Source organism: Pleurodeles waltl, chromosome 12 (genome assembly GCF_031143425.1).
Source record: "Pleurodeles waltl isolate 20211129_DDA chromosome 12, aPleWal1.hap1.20221129, whole genome shotgun sequence".
Classification (NCBI taxonomy): domain Eukaryota; kingdom Metazoa; phylum Chordata; class Amphibia; order Caudata; family Salamandridae; genus Pleurodeles; species Pleurodeles waltl.
In genome coordinates this window covers 34,457,557-34,478,783 of record NC_090451.1, presented here as the reverse complement: position 1 = coordinate 34,478,783, position 21,227 = coordinate 34,457,557, and the positions used below count along the sequence as shown (strand labels likewise).

Genomic DNA, 21,227 nt, shown 5'->3' with positions numbered 1-21,227 from the left:
TGGGGGGGTGTTGTGTGGTGTGTGCGTGAATAGGGGTGTGAGTGTTTAGAGGGGGTGTGTGGGTGCGAGTATGTTTGCGGGGGGTGTGATGTGTGTAGTGGGGATGTTACATGTATGTATGTGTGCATGTGTGCATGTATGTGTGTGAGTGGTGTGTGCGTGCGTAAGAGGGGGGTGGGGGTATGTTTGGGGGGCCTATGGAGGTTGGGGGCAGGGGTGGTGAGGGGGCTCTACCACCTTTGGGGAGTGGTAGGGGGGTCGTGGGTGTTGGGGGTGGACTCCTGGGAGGGGGTGGGGGCAGGGGGAGAGCCCTATCAGTGCCAGGGAACGAGTTCCCTGGCACTGATAGTGCCTACCGCCATGGTTTTCGTGGCGGTTCAAAATCTGCGAAATCCATGGGGGTATGCGGGGTCATGATCCTGCAGGCGGACTAGTGACGGCCACGGAGCTGGAGACCATTGTCTCCAGCCTGGCGGTCGTTACAGCCGTGGCGGACGGTGTGGTACATTGGCGGTTTGGCATATGCCAAACCGCCAATGTCATAATGGGGCAGTAATTACCGCCAGCCTGTTTGCGGTCCTACCGCCAACATTACACCGTCCGCCAGGGTTGTAATGAGGGCCTTAGTGTGTTGGCAGCCCCTCCTCTATTTCAGCAAACCACAATGGAAATTGTAGACACTCACAGATGGTGCACGTGCTGTTCTGCAGCTGGACAGATGACGTCAACAAGTCATGCATATCAGGGGTGACTAAGGTCTCTCGCTGAAGTAATGGTGCCGTTGGTAAGAAACAGGACGTACCAGCACAGGTGTATAATTAGGGAAAGATAACTATAATGGCCCTCGAAATAACAGGTCACGAACCATGCATGCTATTCTTTCAAAGAAATCGCTTTTATGGCCAAAAGTTCCGGTTGGGCCGAGTGAGTCATTTCTATGAATTGAAAAGCCTGGAGAGGTTCCTGATGGATGAATCCAGCTTGTCTGATGACTGTTCATTGTAGACTGTGGAGAGATCTAGGTCATGGAAAGTACAAGGTCAGGGCCCAAAGAGCACTAAGAAATCCATTTAGTTTGGCCCTGCAGACATCAGCCATAAAATAAATGTTGGGGTTTTAAATTAAGAGTGACCAGAGAGGATTTCAGGGATATGCAAAGTGGGCTCTGGCCCGGGACCCCAACCTTTCATGGCCTCCTTTGATAGAGCCAGCTCTGTTCTGAAGAGTCTGGCCATGATGGCCTTGAGGAATTCTTAAATATATTGTTTTAAATACTATTTCCCTTTAATTTATTGTTACTGTGTGAGAGCCTATTACACACATTTTGCAGAAAAATGTGTTTGTTATATGCAGCTACCATAAAAAAAAGTTTCTTTTAGATCACAACAGAGGGTCACATATGTGAAACTGGAGGTTTTCCCAGAGATTATTTGCAGAAATATCTGTGAGCTGTATTACAATATTAAAAACACACATCACTATCCCTGAATATTAGATGTCACAACTATAGAATTTGGACAAGTCTGCCTGTGACCTGCAAAGATGGCATTATAGAGCTAAAATTGGATCATAAAATCAAAACTGTTCCAAACAGGGTCCCCCAAAATCTCGGAGATGTCCCAGTGACTTGTACCCTATGGCACCTCTGTCCCTTCTTCCCACCTTGACACAGCCATCTACACATCCTCTGTCTACTGTTCGAAATATTGTCTACTGTGCGTCTGACGTCCACATGCTCTCCTTCTTTTACTGCCGCTCGTCTGAAGTCTGCCCACGAAACCTGGCGTAGCCTGATATTTTGTCACAGAGATGCTTTTCGAGGTTTACAATTTTTTTTCTTTCAAAATTGATGGGGACACAGCAACAATAAAGTTCACCGGTGGGTGTATCTGTTAGGATTTTCGTAGACGTGAGAACAATTTATTAGAATTTAGGGACCTTTTTACCTCCCTTCACGTACTAAAGGGATGAGAGCGGCACAGGGTGCCTAGTGTGAGGCGGTAACACCACCCGGCGCTGGTGAGGCGTTGGAAATGGCAGGCATCCGTACCTAGGGCACGGACAGTACAGGTTAGAGCGGCTGCAAGTTCTGTCTTTTCGCTGCTGCTCACCCTAGACTCCGATGATGATAAATAAAGGTGCTTGGATATATTTACCGACACACACTGCTTGACTGTTGCCCCCTTGAGGTGTCCAGTTTTAATCTTTCTAATGTATCTGTTATCCTGCTCAATCCAGCTAACAGGTTTGAATTTCCACTGCTCAAATTAGCTCATATTTCCCTGTACTAATCCACCACTAATCCTTTTGGGTTCCGGAGTAGCGTGCTACTCGTCGAAAAGTGCTTTGACACCTCATCAGGGGTAGTAAGCGCTATATAAATAAAATTACAATTACACTTGTGCCCTGCTCTGGTTTCCTAAACTTCCTGATACTGGTTGATCGATTGTTGGAGGGTAGAGATCAGACTTACACTAAATATAAGATGTCTAGGGGTTCCATAATCCCCTGGGGTGTCCCAGCTGCCTGTAGTGAGTAGGGATTTATATATGGCTCTAGGACCACGCATGTTCTCTTTAAAACGTGCCCATTAAGAGAATCGAAACCAAGGATGTGAAAGGTAACCCTGGGGTCCTCCCGGTGTCTCTGAATATTTCACCCTAAAAGCTAAGCGTGCCATGTGCTGCACGGAGACAGCCGTGCTCCGCGTCAGTTGTGAGGCTGCCGGAAGGCTTGTGCTAAACGTGTCCACAAGTGATGTTTTCAATCCCCGACCCTTTGCTGTGTTTGGTGCAGTGTGGGGAGCGCTGTCACCCGCGGGCACCGTGCTGTGATTGTTTCCCAAGGGGAGCCATCTTTGGACTGAATCCATCCTTGGGCCCTTGTCCCAGTCTCACAGTTGTGTCATTTCTTCCTAAACCACGATGCTCTCTGCTGTGCAGACACTTCCTCCCAGCCCTCTTCAAATGTTTCATCCACATTTTAGTTCAATGAAAAGGGTTATTCATTCCCAGCTGCCCTGGTCTTGGAAAAGCCTTTCACTGAGTGCACCGACCAGGGCCTTGGTCACGGTGAGTCCCGATTATCGCGACATCATATGCAGGGGACCTCTCATGAAACTCCTCTGCGGGAGGCTGCAGTCTCGGACACCAGACTGTGGGGGTCATCGCGACCCCCGGTGACCAGTTTGCCAACCCAAGGGGCAGTGGCGGGGGCCCTGCCAGTCTAGCAGAGAGCCCCTGCACTGTTTAAAGCGCCTTGACGCGAAGAAGGAGCAGCGACTCTCTCGACCACTCGTGGCCTCTCTCCTCCATCCAGTTTCCTTCTCCACGCTTCACTGCCCCGTCGTCGCCGCTCCTCTGCCCCCCTTCCTCCTCTGTCGCCCTGGTCCATGCCCCCTTTCTCCACTGCCCTCTTTTCTACCCTGGCCCTCCGTGGTCCTCTCCACACCTCAGCCTCCTTTTCTTCCCACCTGACCCCTCTCCTCAACTCCACTGCCCTCTCTCCTCTGCACACGGCATCGCCCACCCTCCCTGGGCCCCTGCCCCTCTCCGCAGCCCTCCCCCGTGGCTGCCCCCGTCCCCGGCGCTGCACCCGTCTGCACTCTACTGCAGGGATGATGCTGTTAACTTCATTGCTGCTGTGTGACGTCACTGCCATGGCAACCACTGCCAGCTGGAAGTAAACACCTAATGAAATCAGACTGCATCTCTGAGCCTGGACCAGGACCTGTCCTTCACCGGGGTGGGCGGGCCACTCAGGACGGACGATGGAGGGCAGGGGCCCTTGAGCATGGAGGATGGAGGGCAGGAGCGCTTGAGCATGGAGGATGGAGGGCAGGTGCCACAGAGCACGGAGGGTGGAGGGCAGGGGACACTGGGCACGGAGGGTGGAGGGCAGGGGCCACAGAGCACGGAACGTGGAGGGCATGGGACACAGAGCACGGAGGATGAAGGGCAGGGGACACTGGGCACAGAGGGTAGAGGGCAGGGGCCACAGAGCACGGACAGTGGAGGGCAGAGAACGGAGGGTGGAGGGCAGGGGACACTGGGCACGGAGGGTGGAGGGCAGGGGCCACAGAGCTCGGACGATGGAGGGCACGGGCCACAGAGCACGGAGGGTGGAGGGCAGGGGCCACAGAGCACGGAGGGTGGAGGGCAGGTGCACGGGACACGGAGGATGAAGGGCAGGCGACACTGGGAACGGATGGTAGAGGGCAGGGGCCACAGAGCACGGACGGTGGAGGGCACGGGCCACAGAGCACGGAGGATGAAGGGCAGGGGACACTGGGCACGGAGGGTAGAGGGCAGGGGCCACAGAGCACAGGGGGTCGAGGGCAGGGGCCACAGAGCACGGAGGGTGGAGGGCAGGGGGCCTTGAGCACGGAGGATGGAGGGCAGGGGGCACAGAGGGTGGAGGGCACGGGCCATAGAGCACGGAGGGTGGAGGGCAGGGGCCCTTGAGCACGAAGGATGGAGGGGACGGGCCACAGAGCACAGAGGATGGAGGGCAGGGGCCACAGAGCACGGGGGTCGAGGGCAGGGGCCACAGAGCATGGAGGATAGCGGGCACGGGCCACAGCACAGAGGGTGGAGGGCAGGGGCCCTTGAGCACGGAGGATGGAGGGCAGGGGGCACAGAGCACAGAGGGTGGAGGGCACGGGCCATAGAGCACGGAGGGTGGAGGGCAGGGGCCCTTGAGCACGAAGGATGGAGGGGACGGGCCACAGAGGGTGGAGGGCTGGGGCCCTTGAGCACGGAGGATGGAGGGCATGGCCACAGAGCACGGAGGATGGAGGGAGGGTCCATAGAGCACGGAGGGTGGAGGGCAGGGGCGCTTGAGCACGGAGGGTGGAGGGCAGGGGCCACAGAACAGGGAGGATGGAGGGCAGGGGTCACAGAGCACGGAGGGTGGAGGGCAGGGGCCACAGAGCATGGAGGATGAAGGGCAGGGGACACTGGGCACAGAGGGTAGAGGGCAGGGGCCACAGAGCACGGAGGGTGGAGGGCACGGGCCACAGAGCACGGAGGACGAAGGGCAGGGGACACTGGTCATGGAGGGTGGAGGGCAGGGGCCCTTGAGAACGGAGGATGGAGGGCAGGGACCCTTGAGCACGGAGGGTGGAGGGCAGGGGGCACAGAGTACGGAGGGTGGAGGGCAGGGGCCCTTGAGCACGGAGGATGGAGGTCAGGGGCCCTTGAGCACAGAGGATGGAGGGCACGGGCCACAGAGCACGGAGGGTGGAGGGCAGGTGCCCTTCAGCACGGAGGATGGAGGGCAGGGGCCCTTGAGCATGGAGGGCACGGGCCACAGAGCACGGAGGGTGGAGGGCAGGGGCCACAGAGCACAGAGGGTGGAGGGCAGGGGCCACAAAGCACAGAGGGTAGAGGTCAGGGGCCCTTGAGCACGGAGGATGGAGGGCACTGGCCATAGAATGTGGAGGGCAGGGGCCACAGAGCATGGAGGGTAGAGGGCAGGGGCAACTGAGCACAGAGGGTGGAGGGCACGGCCCACAGAGCACGGAGGGTGGAGGGCAAGGGCCACAGAGCACGGGAGGTGGAGGGCAGGGGCCCTTGAGCACAGAGGATGGAGGGCCCGGGCCACAGAGCACAGAGGGTGGAGGGCAGGGGCCACAGAGCACGGAGGATGGAGGGCAGGGGCCACAGAGCACGGAGGGTGGAGGGCAGGGGACACTGGGCAAGGAGGATGGAGGGCAGGAGACATTGAGAACGGAGGGTGGAGGGCAGGGGCCACAGAGCACGAAGGACGGAGGGAAGGGGCCCTTGAGCACGGAGGGTGGAGGGCAGGGGCCACAGAGTACGGAGGATGGAGGGCAGGGATCACAGAGCACGGAGGGTGGAGGGCAGGGGCCACAGCTCGGAGGATGGAGGGCAGGGGCCCTTGAACACTGAGGATGGAGGGCAGGGGCCTTTGAGCACAGAGGATGGAGGGCAGGAGCCGTTGAGCACGGAGGATGGAGAGCAGTGGCCACTGAGGACGGAGGATGGAGGGCAGGGGCCACTGAGCACGGAGGGTGGACGGCAGGGGCCACAGAGCACGGAGGGCACATGCCACAGAGCACGGAGGGTGGAGGGCAGGGGCCACAGAGCCCCGAGGGCAGGGGCCACAGAGCACGGAGGATGGAGGGCACGGGCCACAGAGCACGGAGGGTGGTGGGCAGGGGCCACAGAGCACAGAGGGTGGAGGGCAAAGGCCCTTGAGCGCGGAGGATGGAGTGCACGGGCCATAGAGCGTGGAGGGCAGGGGCCATAGAGCACGGAGGATGGAGGGCAGGGGGCACTGAGCACGGAGGGTGAAGGGCAGGGGTCACAGAGCACAGAGGATGGCGGGCAGGGGCCCTTGAGCACGGAGGATGGAGGGCACTGGCCATAGAGCGTGGAGGGTTGGGGTCACAGAGCACGGAGGGCGGAGGGTAGGGGCCACAGAGCACGGAGGATGGAGGGCACGGGCCACAGAGCACGGAGGTTGGAGAGCAGGGGCCACAGAGCACGGAGGGTGGAGGGCAGGGGCCACAGGGGGTGGAGGGCAGGGGTCCTTGAGCACAGAGGATGGAGGGCAAGGGCCATAGATCATGGAGGGTAGAGGGCAGGGGCCCTTGGGCACAGAGGATGGAGGGCAGGGTCATAGAGCATGGAGGGTAGAGGGCAGGGGCCACAGAGCACGGCGGGTGGAGGTCAGTGGCCACAGAGCACAGGAGCGCACAACATAAAGAGGCCGCGCTGTAGTGTGTCACTGGGCAGCACGCGCAGGGCAGTGGTCACATTGTTGCAGATCACAGCTCTATGGTTACAGTGCGCCACAACAGTAACAGGGCTACATTGTGGCAGGTCACACAACTGGTTACATTGTAGCACATCAGATGGCAGTGGCTGCCTTGAACCACAAGGAACTGAGCTACACACAGCGGAGGACAGTGGCTATATTGTATCAGACTAAGGAAGCGGTGTATTCTGCAACAACGGCTATGTAACTGTGCGTTACATTTGAGTATATCCTAGCAGTGGCGTAGTGCATCACAGAGTAATGACCGGCCTGTACCCAGAATGTGGCAATGCAAGGGCAATGGGTGCACTGTATTACACCATGGAGTTACCTTGAAAGTAGTGTAATCTGTAACACTGGCTATGTGGTAAGCCATTGTTCAACACAGAACTGTAACAGAGCCGCTGCATTGGCGCATGCAGTAGCGGGGGGCGTACTGCACCGTGGGCCAGTGGCCAGCCGTTCCCCAGACTGTAGTAATGCAGGGGCAATGAGTGCTTTGTTGCGGATTAGACAACAATGGCTACACTGTAGCGCATCGTGTGGCAATGGCCGCACTGCAGTGTGTCAGTAATTACAGTGTAGCACATCGTGAGACACAAGTCACTTCACTGTGGCAATGGCTACACAGTAGCGCATCGTGTGGCAATGGCCACACTGCAGTGTGTCAGTAATTACAGTGTAGCACATCGTGAGACACAAGTCGCTTCACTGTGGCAATGGCTACACAGTAGCACATCGTGAGACACAAGTAACACTTCAGTATGTCAGTGGCTGAACTGTAACACACTGCTTGACAATGGGCACACTGCAGTCCTCTGTATGTCAGAGGCTACGCTGTAGCACGTCACATTGCAGGGCCAATGCGTAAACTCAGGTGCCAATGACAATAGTTACACTGAATGCATCAGAGACAACGGGATAGATTGTAGCTCATCCGTAGGACACGGGTTACACAGTAACCATCATCCAACATTGACTCCGTGTGTGGCACGGCTCTTCACCTTTCAGGGATTCACTTGGGCCGCCTTTCTCTCATCCCGTAATGTTAAAACTGTCAGTGGAGGAAAACATCAAATCAATACTGCTGTTTTGAACATTTGCTCCATTTTCTGTGTAAATGCAATTTAAAAAATATTTTGATTGTAACATTACTGCCAGCGCCTACTCAATATGGCGTCCACACCTTTCAATTTGGCGTCCACACCCTTTAACATGGCGTCCACACCCTTCAATATGGCGTCCATAGCCTTAAATATGACATTCACACCCTTTAACATGGCGTCCACACCCTTTAACATGGCGTCCACACCCTTTAACATGGCGTCCATAGCCTTTAATATGGCGTCCACACCCTTCAATGTGGCATCAATACCCTTTAATACGGTGTCCACACCCTTTAACATGGCGTCCACACCCTTCAATATGGGGTCCACAGCCTTCTGCTAGGTGGGACCACAACACAGTCTCCTGCATCCTATCGAACGTCAGTTACATCTGCCCACCAGGGAGTGTCCTGGGTTAATGGGCGGTTCTAGCCCTGAATGACAGCTCTACAAACTATTTCAAAGGGAGAAACTATAGGATCGGAGTGTGAACTTCCCATTCAGTTCAAAAGTCCCTAAAGTCGCAGCCTCAGAGTCTGTGATGTCTCTGCTCCACAGCCAACGTGCATGTGTGCATGCAACCAGAGTATTCTGGGAAGGTAACCTGGGACACGCCCCCTCGCTGTCTGCCAGTCAGGTGTACATGTAGGAAAGACTATTGCATCAGGGCTTGAAACATCCACTCACCACTGGCATTAGGGAGGCTTATTTGATCAGGTCCAGCTATTTTTAATACTTCCTGGTCCCTTCTAGTGTTGACACTGAACAGGTGTTCTGTTCAGTTGAAAAGTGGATGGGTAATTAAAGATGCCTTTAACTCTTGTTCTTACGTCACCTTTGCTTTGTGTTCACAGGCAGAGGTCAAAAGTCAGTTTTTCTTACAATTAATTTTCCTTCTAACTGCAGAGTTCAAGGACTTTGTAAGGTGAACTGCGTGACCTGCTGCTTAGAATGTACAATAAAAGGACATAGGGTGTCAGGATGTTCCTAACACATAACATTTAAATGACTAAGTCAACTGTGCAAACATTTTAAAATATATTCCAGTAGTTGGGAAAGACCTTTTTTATATTTATGTGTGATGAAAAAAGATTTTAATAGGATGAAAACAAATCAGAATACTTTACATGTTTATGTGAAAAGGATGTGTTTTCTGAAACCCAATTTTCACAGATTGTTAATACACTGTATAGTTGTATCAGTAACGCTGCAAGTTAGTGGAGAGGTTTTTGGACATTCCTGGGAAAGTTACTATGTGTAGATGACAATATGTTACCACATCATGGTTTAGCAATATATTTTATTAAAATTGAGTGTTTAAACAAACTGAGAAACACTCCTGCCCTGATGGCAAAGTTGTTAGTAAACTAAAAGAAGCCCTAGGTTATGTGGGCTAGACCTCATGGGTATGTGGGCTAGATTCTTGTGATGCATGTACCAAACTTTAGTCTGCTTAACCAAACAAGAGTTTTTTTCTTACTGCAGAGAGAAATGCTGAGCTCACATATTTGAAGCTGTAATCATATGTGAGAATTAAGAAAAAGGCGACTCTGTAAACTATTTTCCTAGGATCACACAATTTGAGACCCGTTTACGGGTCAAGTACATTAAAGTTAGGTCGAGTAGATTATTTAAGTTACTCGACCTGCAGGTCTAGTAACATTTTTATGATTTTGGGAGCTCTGCTCTTCCTAGTTACCATACAGCCAATGGAGCAACAACCGCTACATGATGGTAACCGACACACATGCTCACCATCTCGCAAACCAAGTGCAACTGTTAGTATTTGTTTAGTAAAGTTAGACCAAAGGGGAAGGTGTGAGGGGGGACGGAGGGTGGTGCGTTCTGATTGGCTGAGGAGGATTTGAACCCTTTCTAGCCCTTTGCTTACATTGATCCAGTTTGTCTAATGTTATTAATGCAATAAAGCCTTGTGCCCCAAACCCCTGCTACAGCTGCCTGTGCTGTGACCCGCGGTGACTACAGTGTGCTCCAAACTCTGACGTCTCTCTTGCTATTTCGGTGGATACTTGCCAGTTAGATACAGAGTTTGATGCTGTAAACACACCAGCGTAAACCCTGGCGCTTGGGTTTTAAAGAAAGTAGACAAGGCATGGTTTCTTTAAAAAAAATGCACAACAGCAAGGAAGGGCGTTGCATGAGTCAATGAGCAGCAAAGGAAGAGTCTGAGTGCGGATGAGTGTGCGGGTGTCTGCTAGACAAGGAGTTATACAGCGCCGACACCACCAAGGGGTGTGCACCGCACAGAAAAGAGGACAAGCGCTCATTTAGGAGAAGGGATGCAGGCCTAGGAAATCTAGTTGTAAAAAGTTTGTGTAAGGCGGTCTCCTCCACTGTCAGTGGGGTATTACTCATACGACCCCAGTGACAACAATTCAAAGGGCACAGCCATGATGGGCGTGATATCTGCTGTGAGCATGATGCTCCACCCCTGTTACTGATCACTGACTTTTGAGCACTTCATAGCGGCCATCTTGTCTCTGGAAGGATACAAATGAGTGCTGTGGCACGAAATCTTCAGAAAGACCACATTTGCAGTGTGAAGACCCACTGAGAAGGCTACACATTAAAGGAAGAAAGGTCTAAAGAGTGCCACAAATTAACTGAAAGCTATTTAGACTGATATAACTCTTCAAACGTCACCAGCCAAGTTTCTTTTCCCTCACAAAGAGAGTAACTTAGAGGAGAGAAACAGCTGACGACATGTCTGTTTGTGAATGTATCACACCCAGGCGATCAAACATAAATCCCACCCTCAACGTTTTATTAAAATTTCACTTTGAGAAAGTAGCAACGTTTTGTAAACTTTCACTTTCAAAAGCTTTGTCTGTAGGCCTAGGATTGTTGCAGAAAAAAAGTTTTTTGCAAAAGAATTTTGTAGCAACTTCTTTTTTTATGTGTGTGATTTCTCCAACACAGTGTGTGTTTATGGTGATGTTTTCCTGCAATATCTCGTTTGCAAGATTTTTTTCTTACAATTTAAACTTTCCAATCTTTGCAAAGTTGGCGGAGCAGGTGAAGAGTTTGAAAACACCTCTGACTTTTGGGAGGAAAATATTTGCAGCTTCTCAAATGTCCTAATTGCAGTGGAAGGTGGCGGGGGCCTGTATAGTTAAAAGCTTACAGAGAAAGTGCGTGGGCACACTTAAAGGATGAGAGCCTAGAGGAGTAAACAATGTCATCGTAAAGAATTGTTTCCAAGGAAGAAAAGCTATGTTACAAGATAGCATCCTTGCAGATGGAGTTAGGGTCACCATTTCTCAATGGCACTGGGGCACCACACTCTAGGCTTGGACCTTCCCATCACAAACCAGTATTGCGCAAGCTCTTGGTGAAATGTTCCACTTAAAAGAAAATAAATACTACGATTCCTCTAATACAGTAGCTTATTTCTTGAAAACCAGGGACATAATAAAAAAATTCCATGTATCAGGAGGACACATTGGCATCCGAGAATTGCCACTTGTGCAGGAAGAACACCATCTGGGTCTCCAATAATTTGCCAAGTTGACGCCAATGACTTTTAACAATCTCACATAATTCCAGATTTTCTATCTCAATGCCCGCTCTGGCCAAGAATAATATGAACCATATTCTGTTTCATTTTCAGATTGCACTTAAAGTTGTCTCTAATTTTGTGGGGATTGAGAGATCAAAAGCGAATAGAGAGCATGATTTAGCAAATCAAATTTATAAATCAGACGGGTAATACATATTAGACAATATTATTTCAATAATCTGTACTGAAAAATATAGACATTAGAAATCACGCTCAGCTGAAGAGCTTCACAAACACTAGAGACCTCTGGCATTAGACAGTAAGCACCTGGGTCATATCATTATGAGTTTAAATCAAATTTTTTTCATATTTAGCCTTAAATCTGACTTGAACAAAGTCTAAACTAATCTAAGAGTAGATTTGCCACCTCTAAGATAAATGAAAATATTTCAATATCTTAGTCTTCTATTGTTCTGCAATAGAATATATTTACTTGATTTTTTGTGGTGGCCAGTGTCTCTTTTCTTTTAATTAATACCTCCCTTCTTGGCCATTATCAGTAATGCTGGCTGTGACGCTTTGTTTCATCTTAGATAACATTTGATACTTATTTGAAGGAAGAATACTGCATCAAGAGATAAACACGAGGAGGAAAATGCAACTTGCAGTGGTTCCCTAGGATATAGAAGGGTAACACTGAAACACACATTCTTTACCATGTTTAAGCGTTTTGTTCCTGCTTTGCAAGTAGTTCATTTTGTGCATTCTTTAGAAGAAAAAAAAAAAACATATTTTGTATGCCTAATAGGAAGAGTTGGATATTCTTACAGATATATGTTTTATAGCCACATCTCCTCTTAAATGGTACAGAGTACGGGACGGGTGCTCAAACTCCTGGGATAAATTTTGATTAATAATAATTTTGAATTCTGATTTTTTTTACATTATTAATTTTGTTTTCTGCTTCAGCTAACATCTCATGATATTGAGACTTTCAAGATGATTTCACCTGGGTGTAACAAAAGACCACAAAATAACCTATCAGCAGGAGGAGCCTCTCTTTTACGTAACAAATTTCTTATTTTTTGCTTGCAAAAGATAAATTAGAATTTTCCAGTCGTGGTTTTACGATCAGAGTAACATTGAAGTAAAATCTATTGAGGAAGAGTGACCATTCTATAATTCAACTTCACGAAGTTTGCGGAAGAAAACATCGCCACTTTGTCCACCGTAGAGGTAATTTTTAAATGGAGAACGTGAACATATTCGTGCTGACGGCCAGCTTACACGACACCGATTTCTCAGATATTTAAAATGTTGGATTCAAAACATATTTTCGCAGGTGACATCGCGTACAACCAGATTATGAGTGGAACCCATAACGTGCCAAGAGGGTTGATGATACTCAAAAGGCCAAGCTTTACTCATGGTGTCCACGGTGCCTATCATGGGAGGTTTGGGAACACCTCAGAATAATACTTAGGGTTTGGATGACTGAATATAGCTCAAGTCGTCTTCCTTCACCAGGGACTAGTAATGCTCTTACACGCTCATGGGTAGGGATATAAAAGGGAGGGGAGTGGGAACAAAGGGGGTTCACGAGGTGTGAACCCTACTTAGACGCTTTTAAAGCCTTTGGAAACAGTTGCACCACCCGCAGTGTAGCAGACGATGTGCGGTGCTGCACACAATCCAAAAACGCTTCTGGAAAGCTACACAGGTGGAGCGCCATGGGCTGCATGCAGGTTACTAGTTGTGGGGCAGAGTCTGGTGGTTGCTGGTGCAGGCGGAGCCCCCCAGCACCATCAGCCGCACAAGTCTCCTATTACTGCCACATCTTAAGGCTAAGATTGCCCCAGTTAGGCCCCTCCCCTTTTCAAGCTACAGTGACATCAGCACCATTTGAAGATTGTGTCCAAGACCTGAAGTCTCAAACTTGCCCAAAGCTGAAGTGAAACCGAAGGATAAAACAGATATAAACAGCTCAAGGTGAGCTGCTCCAACCTGACATGGTCTGTGCAGGGACAGGCAAATTGTGTCCACATTCAGGAGACTTTCCTTGTAAGAGGAGCGTGTGTGCCCCCCCCCCTACTCGTGGGTCATTTCCCCTATGAGGGGCTGGGGATGGTGCAGTTTCAGGAGTGGGGTTGGCAGGAATGAGGGCTGGAGGTATTGGACAGTACTGGGTGGTAGCACTTACTGATGGATGGCTTGTAGGAACTTGCGCTGGTGTTTGCGCACTTTCGAGTGGTCGGTTTTCTTGACCAGCTTGGTGTGTTTGTAGATGAGCCATGTTTCCCTGAGTACATTGGCGGCGGCGTTTTTTACCTGCAGTGACAGAAAAAAAAGACAGAGAAGTTGCTTTTCACCTAACTGTGCCATATGATTGATCATTCTTTTAATGGACTATAAACAGTAAACAGAGCATTGATTGCATGATTAAAATACCATCAGTTTATCTTGTGTGTGTCTGTAACACCTGCAAGCACCAATCCATCCACTTTAGGAAGGACATTTCCCCAGTTCTAAGCAAGTTGTGACACCAGGGGCACTCAACTTTCCCAACTGCTGCAGTATGGCTAATGGCTGCTTGATGGTGGGCGAACTGGCATCCCCTTGGGGGACCATGCGCCCTGAGCCTGGCTAACCGGATCTGAACCCACACTGTTCCAACGAACGGGCAGCGATGTGACAGGACTGCGTGGCACTGAAAGCTCGTGAGAAGATGAAGATATTTGGGCAGCGGTGATTAGCCAGGATTAAGTAAGGGAGTCCTATGTCGGGAGGTTCAGGAGGAGGCATTTTATGTTCTTTCATCTGAGTTTCCAAGAGACTCCAGACAGTGGTACCTTGCATTAAAAAAAAGTGTGAAAAACTCTTCACAAACTTTGTGGTGGGCAACATCCCTCCAACTTCTTTTGTTTATTATTTATGGAATTTTATATATTGTGGTCATGGCATGAAAGTCGAGTCTGCTATACAAAGACAGTGCAAAGTAACATACAAATAAAATATTTCACATTTGCTTTGCAAAGGAAGCGGTAAGTTACAAGAGAATAAATCAATTACACGAAAACCGATACACTAAACCAAAGAAGATGATGCTTGCAGCGAATACCATGAAAAATGGAACCAACCACAGCAAGGGACAGAAAGAGCTCTTATTTTAGAACACACAAGGGACAACCCACAGGTCCAAAGAGATCAGGGCAGGTATTTTTCAAAGGAACATGGGTCCCTTAGATAAAGAAACTTCAGACTGAATACAGCATTGAGTTACAATGAAGTCTATGGAAAATATGAGTTAGAAGTGCGGGTGAAATATGGGCATGTGTTTTGGGCCCAGAGAAGAGGTGTGCTTCAGCACGGGCACTGCTTTCAAAGGGGCGTGATGCACATTGGAAAGTCCGTCAGGAGAGAGTTGTCACGGACAGCCCTTGACAGCACCAGTGATTGGACAAGAAAGAGCCTTGAGATATGGTTTAGGAAAAATCACCGATCCCCACTGAGTAATCACAGCTGAAAGAATACAATTCAGGAATTTCGCTGACGGTCGACGGAGCACCCGCTGGCCCTATGATGATGTTCCCGCTGGGTCTTTACATTGGTGCCGGCTCCAAATAGAGCCGGCGTCAATATGGCAGTGCGGCTGGTGCAGTAGCACCCATTGTGCATTTCACTGCCCGTAATTCAGGCAGTGAAATGCACGAGGGGGCTGTGCATGGGGGCCCCTGCATCGCCCATGCCAAATGCATGGGCAGTGCAGGGGCCCCCAGGGGTGTAAACTGCCAGGAAAAGGCTGGCGGAATGGGAGTCATAATCCGCGCTGTCGGATCTGAAACGGCGAGACTGCCAGGCTGCCTGGTGGCGGGAGCCTGGCGGTGGCAGCGTTTCCACCGTGGCATTTCCACCTCCGTGAGTCTGGCGGTCCATGGACCGCCCGATTCATAATGAGGGCCTTTGTGTGGGTTTGTGCCCCAAGATTGTTTTTTGCCAACGAGTTGGTCCAGTCAATGATGGTTGGTGTCACTCGATGTATGTTAAAGAACAAGAACGGAAGTGCTGACTAGGAAAATGACAAACTAATTTTTTGGATAGATTGAATTTTAAATGGTGGTCTGCCATCTAGTCTCGAAAAGAAAATATATATTTTGACTGAGGTGAGAGATATATTTAAGACAACGGTCGAAGTGAATTAAAAAATGTATAGGAACTGTGATCCTGAGGGCAATGCGGTGGGGTCAGTGCACGACAGGGCAGGGTCAAAGGTGTGGCTAGAAAGAACAAAATATTTTGTAACTATTTTGTTTGTCTTTCAATTCCTGGTAACTTCATATAAAATAATGCACACCTTAAATGGAAAAATAATAAATGCCAGTTAATTTAATCTATGGGAACTGCACTATTTTACGTTATGGAACCTCTGTTAATGTGACTACTAGTGAGGTCCGTGTTTAACGAGAGACACAGGATTGAATCCCAGTTGGTGAGGTGGGGAATCGCGCCTTGTGTAAGGTTAGTGCTATGCGGCCCCAGCCTGTGACAGAAAATACTATAAATCATTGATCTAAAGTTGCATTGCACACAGTATAGAAGATAAGCTGCCAAAAAGCCCACACAAATATTTAGGTTAAAGGTAAAAAGTGCTTTCAAAACATATTTCTGTAATATTCAGACTGTACCCAGTGCAAACATTTTTTGTAGCTGTCCATTAAAAGCACACACTTCACAGCCCGGCTGGCAACACCCTTACAATACCTCTCCAAAAGAATAGAGCATCGTCGTCAGGAAGCTTCAAGTGAATTCCAACAACTGAACCCTATACCTGCTTACAAGCACCCTTTGCATTTGAAGATTAACTAACTGCACACATCTACACTTCTCTAAGGCAGCCGGCACCCTGGCGAGAAGACTTGTTTCTTGTTTTGCTATCTGTCCCTCCCTCTGCTTCCTGGCACAGGAAACCCCCACCCTTCCATTTCAACTGAGCTATCGAAATTGTTTCAGGACTGTTGTCTTTTAACAAAAAGTAGGGGAACTGTTTTAATTAAATTTAAAAAGTATGGACGCGCTGTGCCCCACAGGTCCTGCCCACTTTGACCTCTGCTTTGAGCGAGGTGTTCTGTATTGTGTACACATTGGCGGTACAGGATTCCAGAGTTAATTACTAAAACTCCAAGTTGTTTGACATGCATGTCTGAGAGAGCAAGGGCCGAAACAGAGGCTGGGGTACTCCTGGGCAGGGGCGGCTCCTCCATTAGGGTGGAGGAGCGTCGCCCCCCACACCAACAGCAGCAGCTGCAAACCTTTTACCAAAAACGATAATAAACTGTGTTTATTATCGTTTTTTAATAAAAGGTGAAGGGCCATGGGGTGACGAGCAGTGAGGAGGAGTGCACAGCATTCCCCCTTAGGTCGCATGTGTGTTTGGCAGGCCGTCTCAGGCCGGCCAAACACACATGCGCACAGGGCTCTCTCCAGCCCAGCAACACAGGAGAGAGCCTGCACAGCACAGGCTCCCAGTCTGCCTAGGAGCTCTGAGCAGCATCAGGATTGGTCGAAGGGCAGGCTGGGAGCCTGTGCCTGCAGCCTGGAGCAACAAGGGACAGAGAAGCGGCGCGGCAGCAATGGAAGTAAGTGTTTTTCTTATCATTATTTTTAATTTAATTTGTATTTATCCCTCCACCCCGCGCGCCACCCCACCCCTTCTGATAGCCGCAAGCCGCGACTGCTCCTGAGTGAAGGTGACTGACCTTGAAAGACAGGAGTCAGTTTCCATCTGCTGCAGCCAGTTGGTCACATAACAGGTGAACTACTTGCGGACTGCTCTGCCGAGGCATGTGCTTCATAAAGGCTTCAGGTGGAACAACCTGGAGTCTGATGATGAGCTACGGCAAGAAGAAAGCCACATTTTGTGCGCTGCTAACAGTAGCACAGCCCGTGTGTCATGGACTCTACTGCAAGGAAGAGAATAGGCCCCTTGAATGGAATTCTAAAATACAGCAATAATCAGGGTTCACTGGGGCCCTCCGACCTCTGGGTCCCGGTGCCCATGCACCTGCTGCACCATTGGGAGCTCCACCTGTGGTTGCTGATTAAAACTACCACTTGGCCAGAGTAAGGACAGGCGTCTGAAATCTGGATCAACTCCATTCCAACAAGATGTGGTAAAACAGATGGAGCTCTCAACTTTCTACTCGGCTCAACATCCTTTGACTCTGGGCAAATCACCTAGGGCCCGATTCACAAAGGTATTTACGTGTAGTAAAGTTACAAGTGCGGAGTCTCCTAACCCGCGGCGGAATCTCCACAATGTGGTTCTCAGTGCAGCAATTCCACCTCGAGTGCGGAATCTCAGAAAGTTATTTACGTGTAGTAAACTTACAAGTGCGAAGTCTCAGAAAGGTATATATGTGTAGTAAAGTTACAAGTGCGGAGTCTCAGAAAGGTACAATTGCGGAGTCACAGAAAGGTATTTACGCGTAGTAAACTTACAAGTGCGGAGTCTCAGAAAGGTATTTACGTGTAGTAAAGTTACAAGTGCAGAGTCTCAGAAAGGTATTTAAGTGTAGTAAAGTTACAAGTGCGGAGTCTCAGAAAGGTACTTACGTGTAGTAAAGTTACAAGTGTGGAGTCTCAGAAAGGTATTTAAGTGTAGTAAAGTTACAAGTGCGGAGTCACAGAAAGGTATTTACGTGCAGTAAAGTTACAAGTGCGGAGTCTCAGAAAGGTACTTACGTGTAGTAAAGTTGTAAGTGCCGAGTCTCAGAAAGGTATTTAAGTGTAGTAAAGTTACAAGTGCGGAGTCTCAGAAAGGTACTTACGTGTAGTAAAGTTACAAGTGTGGAGTCTCAGAAAGGTATTTAAGTGTAGTAAAGTTACAAGTGCAGAGTCTCAGAAAGGTATTTACTTACTTGTAGTAAAGTTACAAGTGTGGCGTCTCAGAAAGGTATTTAAGTGTAGTAAAGTTACAAGTGCGGAGTCTCAGAAAGGTATTTAAGTGTAGTAAACTTACAAGTGCGGAGTCTCAGAAAGGTATTTACGTGTAGTAAAGTTACAAGTGAGGAGTCTCCAAAAGGTATTTACGTGTAGTAAACTTACAAGGGCGGAGTCTCAGAACGGTATTTACATGTAGTAAAGTTACAAGTGTGGAGTCTCCGAAAGGTACTTACGTGTAGTAAGTGCGGAGTCTCAGAAAGGTATTTACGTGTGGAGTCTCAGAAAGGTATTTATGTGTGGAGTCTCAGAAAGGTATTTACATGTAGTAAAGTTACAAGTGAGGAGTCTCCAAAAGGTATTTACGTGTAGTAAACTTACAAGGGCGGAGTCTCAGAAAGGTACTTACGTGTAGTAAAGTTACAAGTGCTGAGTCTCAGAAAGGTATTTACATGTAGTAAAGTACGTGCGGAGTCTCAGCGTGTAGTAAAGTTACAAGTGAGGAGTCTCCGAACTCGGGCGGAGTCTCTTCACTGCAGTTTTCAGAGCGGAGATTCCACCCGAGTTGGGAGACTCCGCACTCGTAACTTCACTACATGCAAATCTTTGTGAATCTGGGCCAAATTCTCCGAGTGCCTACAAAAAAAACAAGAAAAAATACTGTGTCCTTGTGTGATGGTGGTCATGTAAAGAGCTCTAATGCCCTCAAGTCTAGTTTGCATTACATAAAACTGCAAAAAAAGCACTGTCTTAGGGGGAACAGGAAGCTGGTCTGGAGGTTTTTTGCAAGACCAACCAGGAAGCATGGGAGCCGGCGGGGGAGGGGCAGGTTTCTACCCTTCACTCTTCCGGCGCGTTCACATTACACCCGGTCACTTCCAGCGTTAGTTTAATGAGAGAAAGCGGTGCGTGGGGCCAGCGCGCCCTCCAGGGGAGGATGGTGGAACATCGCCGATTGTCTGCGCAGGTTTTCTGGTCTGTAGGAACTACCGAGCCCGGAAACACCTGCAAAGCACCTTCAGGCAGCGCCTGGTGCCGCTTCTGGGCGCCCAGGACAGCAGACCTTTGAAATCCTCTCCTCTGGTGAATATGTATGCGTTCTCGGTATCTGTCTGAAGAGGAATCCGGCGCGAGACGTCCCCTCCCACTCTCGAGAAGCAAAGATGAAAAGCCTCTTAGAAGAAGACATTCAGCAAGGCTGCAGACTGCGGGCGAGCACACCTCCCAGATTTGGGTAGTTAGAGTCACACACCTTGTAGGTCTCGCCGAAGCCTATTATGGACTGTACCAAACCCGTACAGCGGGCTTTGGTTCAGCCCGCCGCTTCTGATTTTTTAGCCTCTGATATCAATGTCATTTGCTTGTTTTTATTCAATGGCTTTGTTTTGTCTGACATATTTTTTCCCCCCCTTTCTTCTGTTTGACCCTTATTTATTTAATTTTGCGACCTAATATAGCGCGGACTCGGCCCGTAGGCTTCAGAGCACTTCACAATAAACTTTTTCTGATTGTCCCTCCCCTGGCGCAGAGCATCTTCACAATTCTTTTGAGTGGATGACTTGTATCCTTCCGCTGCTCAATTCTAGGAATTACTTTTTTCTTTTTCATCAAGCTCACCACGTGAGTGCGGGCGTTTTCTAGCTCTCTGCCTCATGTGCTTCTTCCCTCACCCAAACACACTCCGCCCTGCATGGTCCCCGTTGCCCCCCGTCACCCCCCGGCCCCTCCACTGCTTCATCTGGATTTTTGTTTTGCCCTCTGCTGCCAGGCCTCAAGCACCTCTGTTGCTCCCAAACACTCCTCACTGGTACCCTCCTCCTTTGCTTCACCCACCACTCCAGTCTCATTTTTATGTTCATTTTATGATGGCAAATTGCTGCATTACACTCCACCTACCAAGAAGAACTTCTGGTCTAGTCCAATGTATTTTTTTATCCACTTTGGATCAGTAAATAAAGAAAATAGTACCGTGTCATTTCGTAGGCACGCGCATGCTTGCAAGGTTCCTGCGTACTGCGTACTGCGTACACATACATTATCACGCATGGGCAAGCCTACAAGGTGACGCGCCCTCCAGCAACGGCTGCAGAATCGTACACTTTTTTAGATTTTCCAATGCTGCACAGCATCAGCAAAATGTCTTTTGTGCTGATGCTGCACGTCAGTGACAAACACCACTGAAAGAGCAATATGTCCGAAGGGCAAGACCTATTGGTTTGTAAATGCGTCTTTTTTGTTTGTTTGTGCTGTTAATAGAGTAAAAACTGCCTGTGTTTCAAAATCTTAAAAACTGGCTTGTTTTCGCACTCCATTTGGATATTAACCTCTTGTTATCTTTCTAAACATGACTGATTCCCTCCTGGAACCAGACCCCAGTATGTGTGTGTAGTTACATTGAGTAGGAACAATAAATGCTTATTTAGGAAATCAGAGTAATTGAGAATGTTTTTGGATTCTTTATCTTTATCTTGAGGACTCTGGTGAGCTCGAGGTAAATGGGAAAAGGAGGAAGAAAGGTAGAGGAAGGCAGTGCTTAATTTGAGCTGGTGGTTTCCGGTGCGGGCATGGTACCTATTTTTGAGGGTGGTGCTTATGTTTCTGCCTAAAGCGTTTACTGCGAGCAAAAGACTCATATGGGAAAGGTGGGAGACGAGAAAAACGAAAAAGCGTCACACAGGGAGAAAGCAGAAAGCTGCAAGGGTGAGCTGAAGGGGCAGGGAGTGGCTGTAAATGGATTAAAGAGGCCTCAGTATTCTGTGCTTGTGCATTTAATTGCAGCAGCTGCGTGTTTAAGAGGAAGGCTTTGGGCACCGGCACCTTATTATTTACAAACTAAGCACTGGAGGAAAGAGACTACTGAGGCGTGAAAACATGAAAAACAT

At 49.1% G+C, this 21,227-nt stretch overlaps 1 protein-coding gene across 2 annotated transcripts in view; it reads right to left on the bottom strand.

Moving 5' to 3' along the window:
• Positions 1-21,227, bottom strand: part of KCNN1 (potassium calcium-activated channel subfamily N member 1) — a 214,374-nt gene that overhangs the window by 19,592 nt on the left and 173,555 nt on the right. For both annotated transcript variants that reach the window (XM_069217046.1, XM_069217047.1), the window contains exon 7: positions 13,610-13,737. In XM_069217046.1, the coding sequence (XP_069073147.1) occupies positions 13,610-13,737 (128 nt within the window). The remainder of the gene's footprint in view (positions 1-13,609; positions 13,738-21,227) is intronic.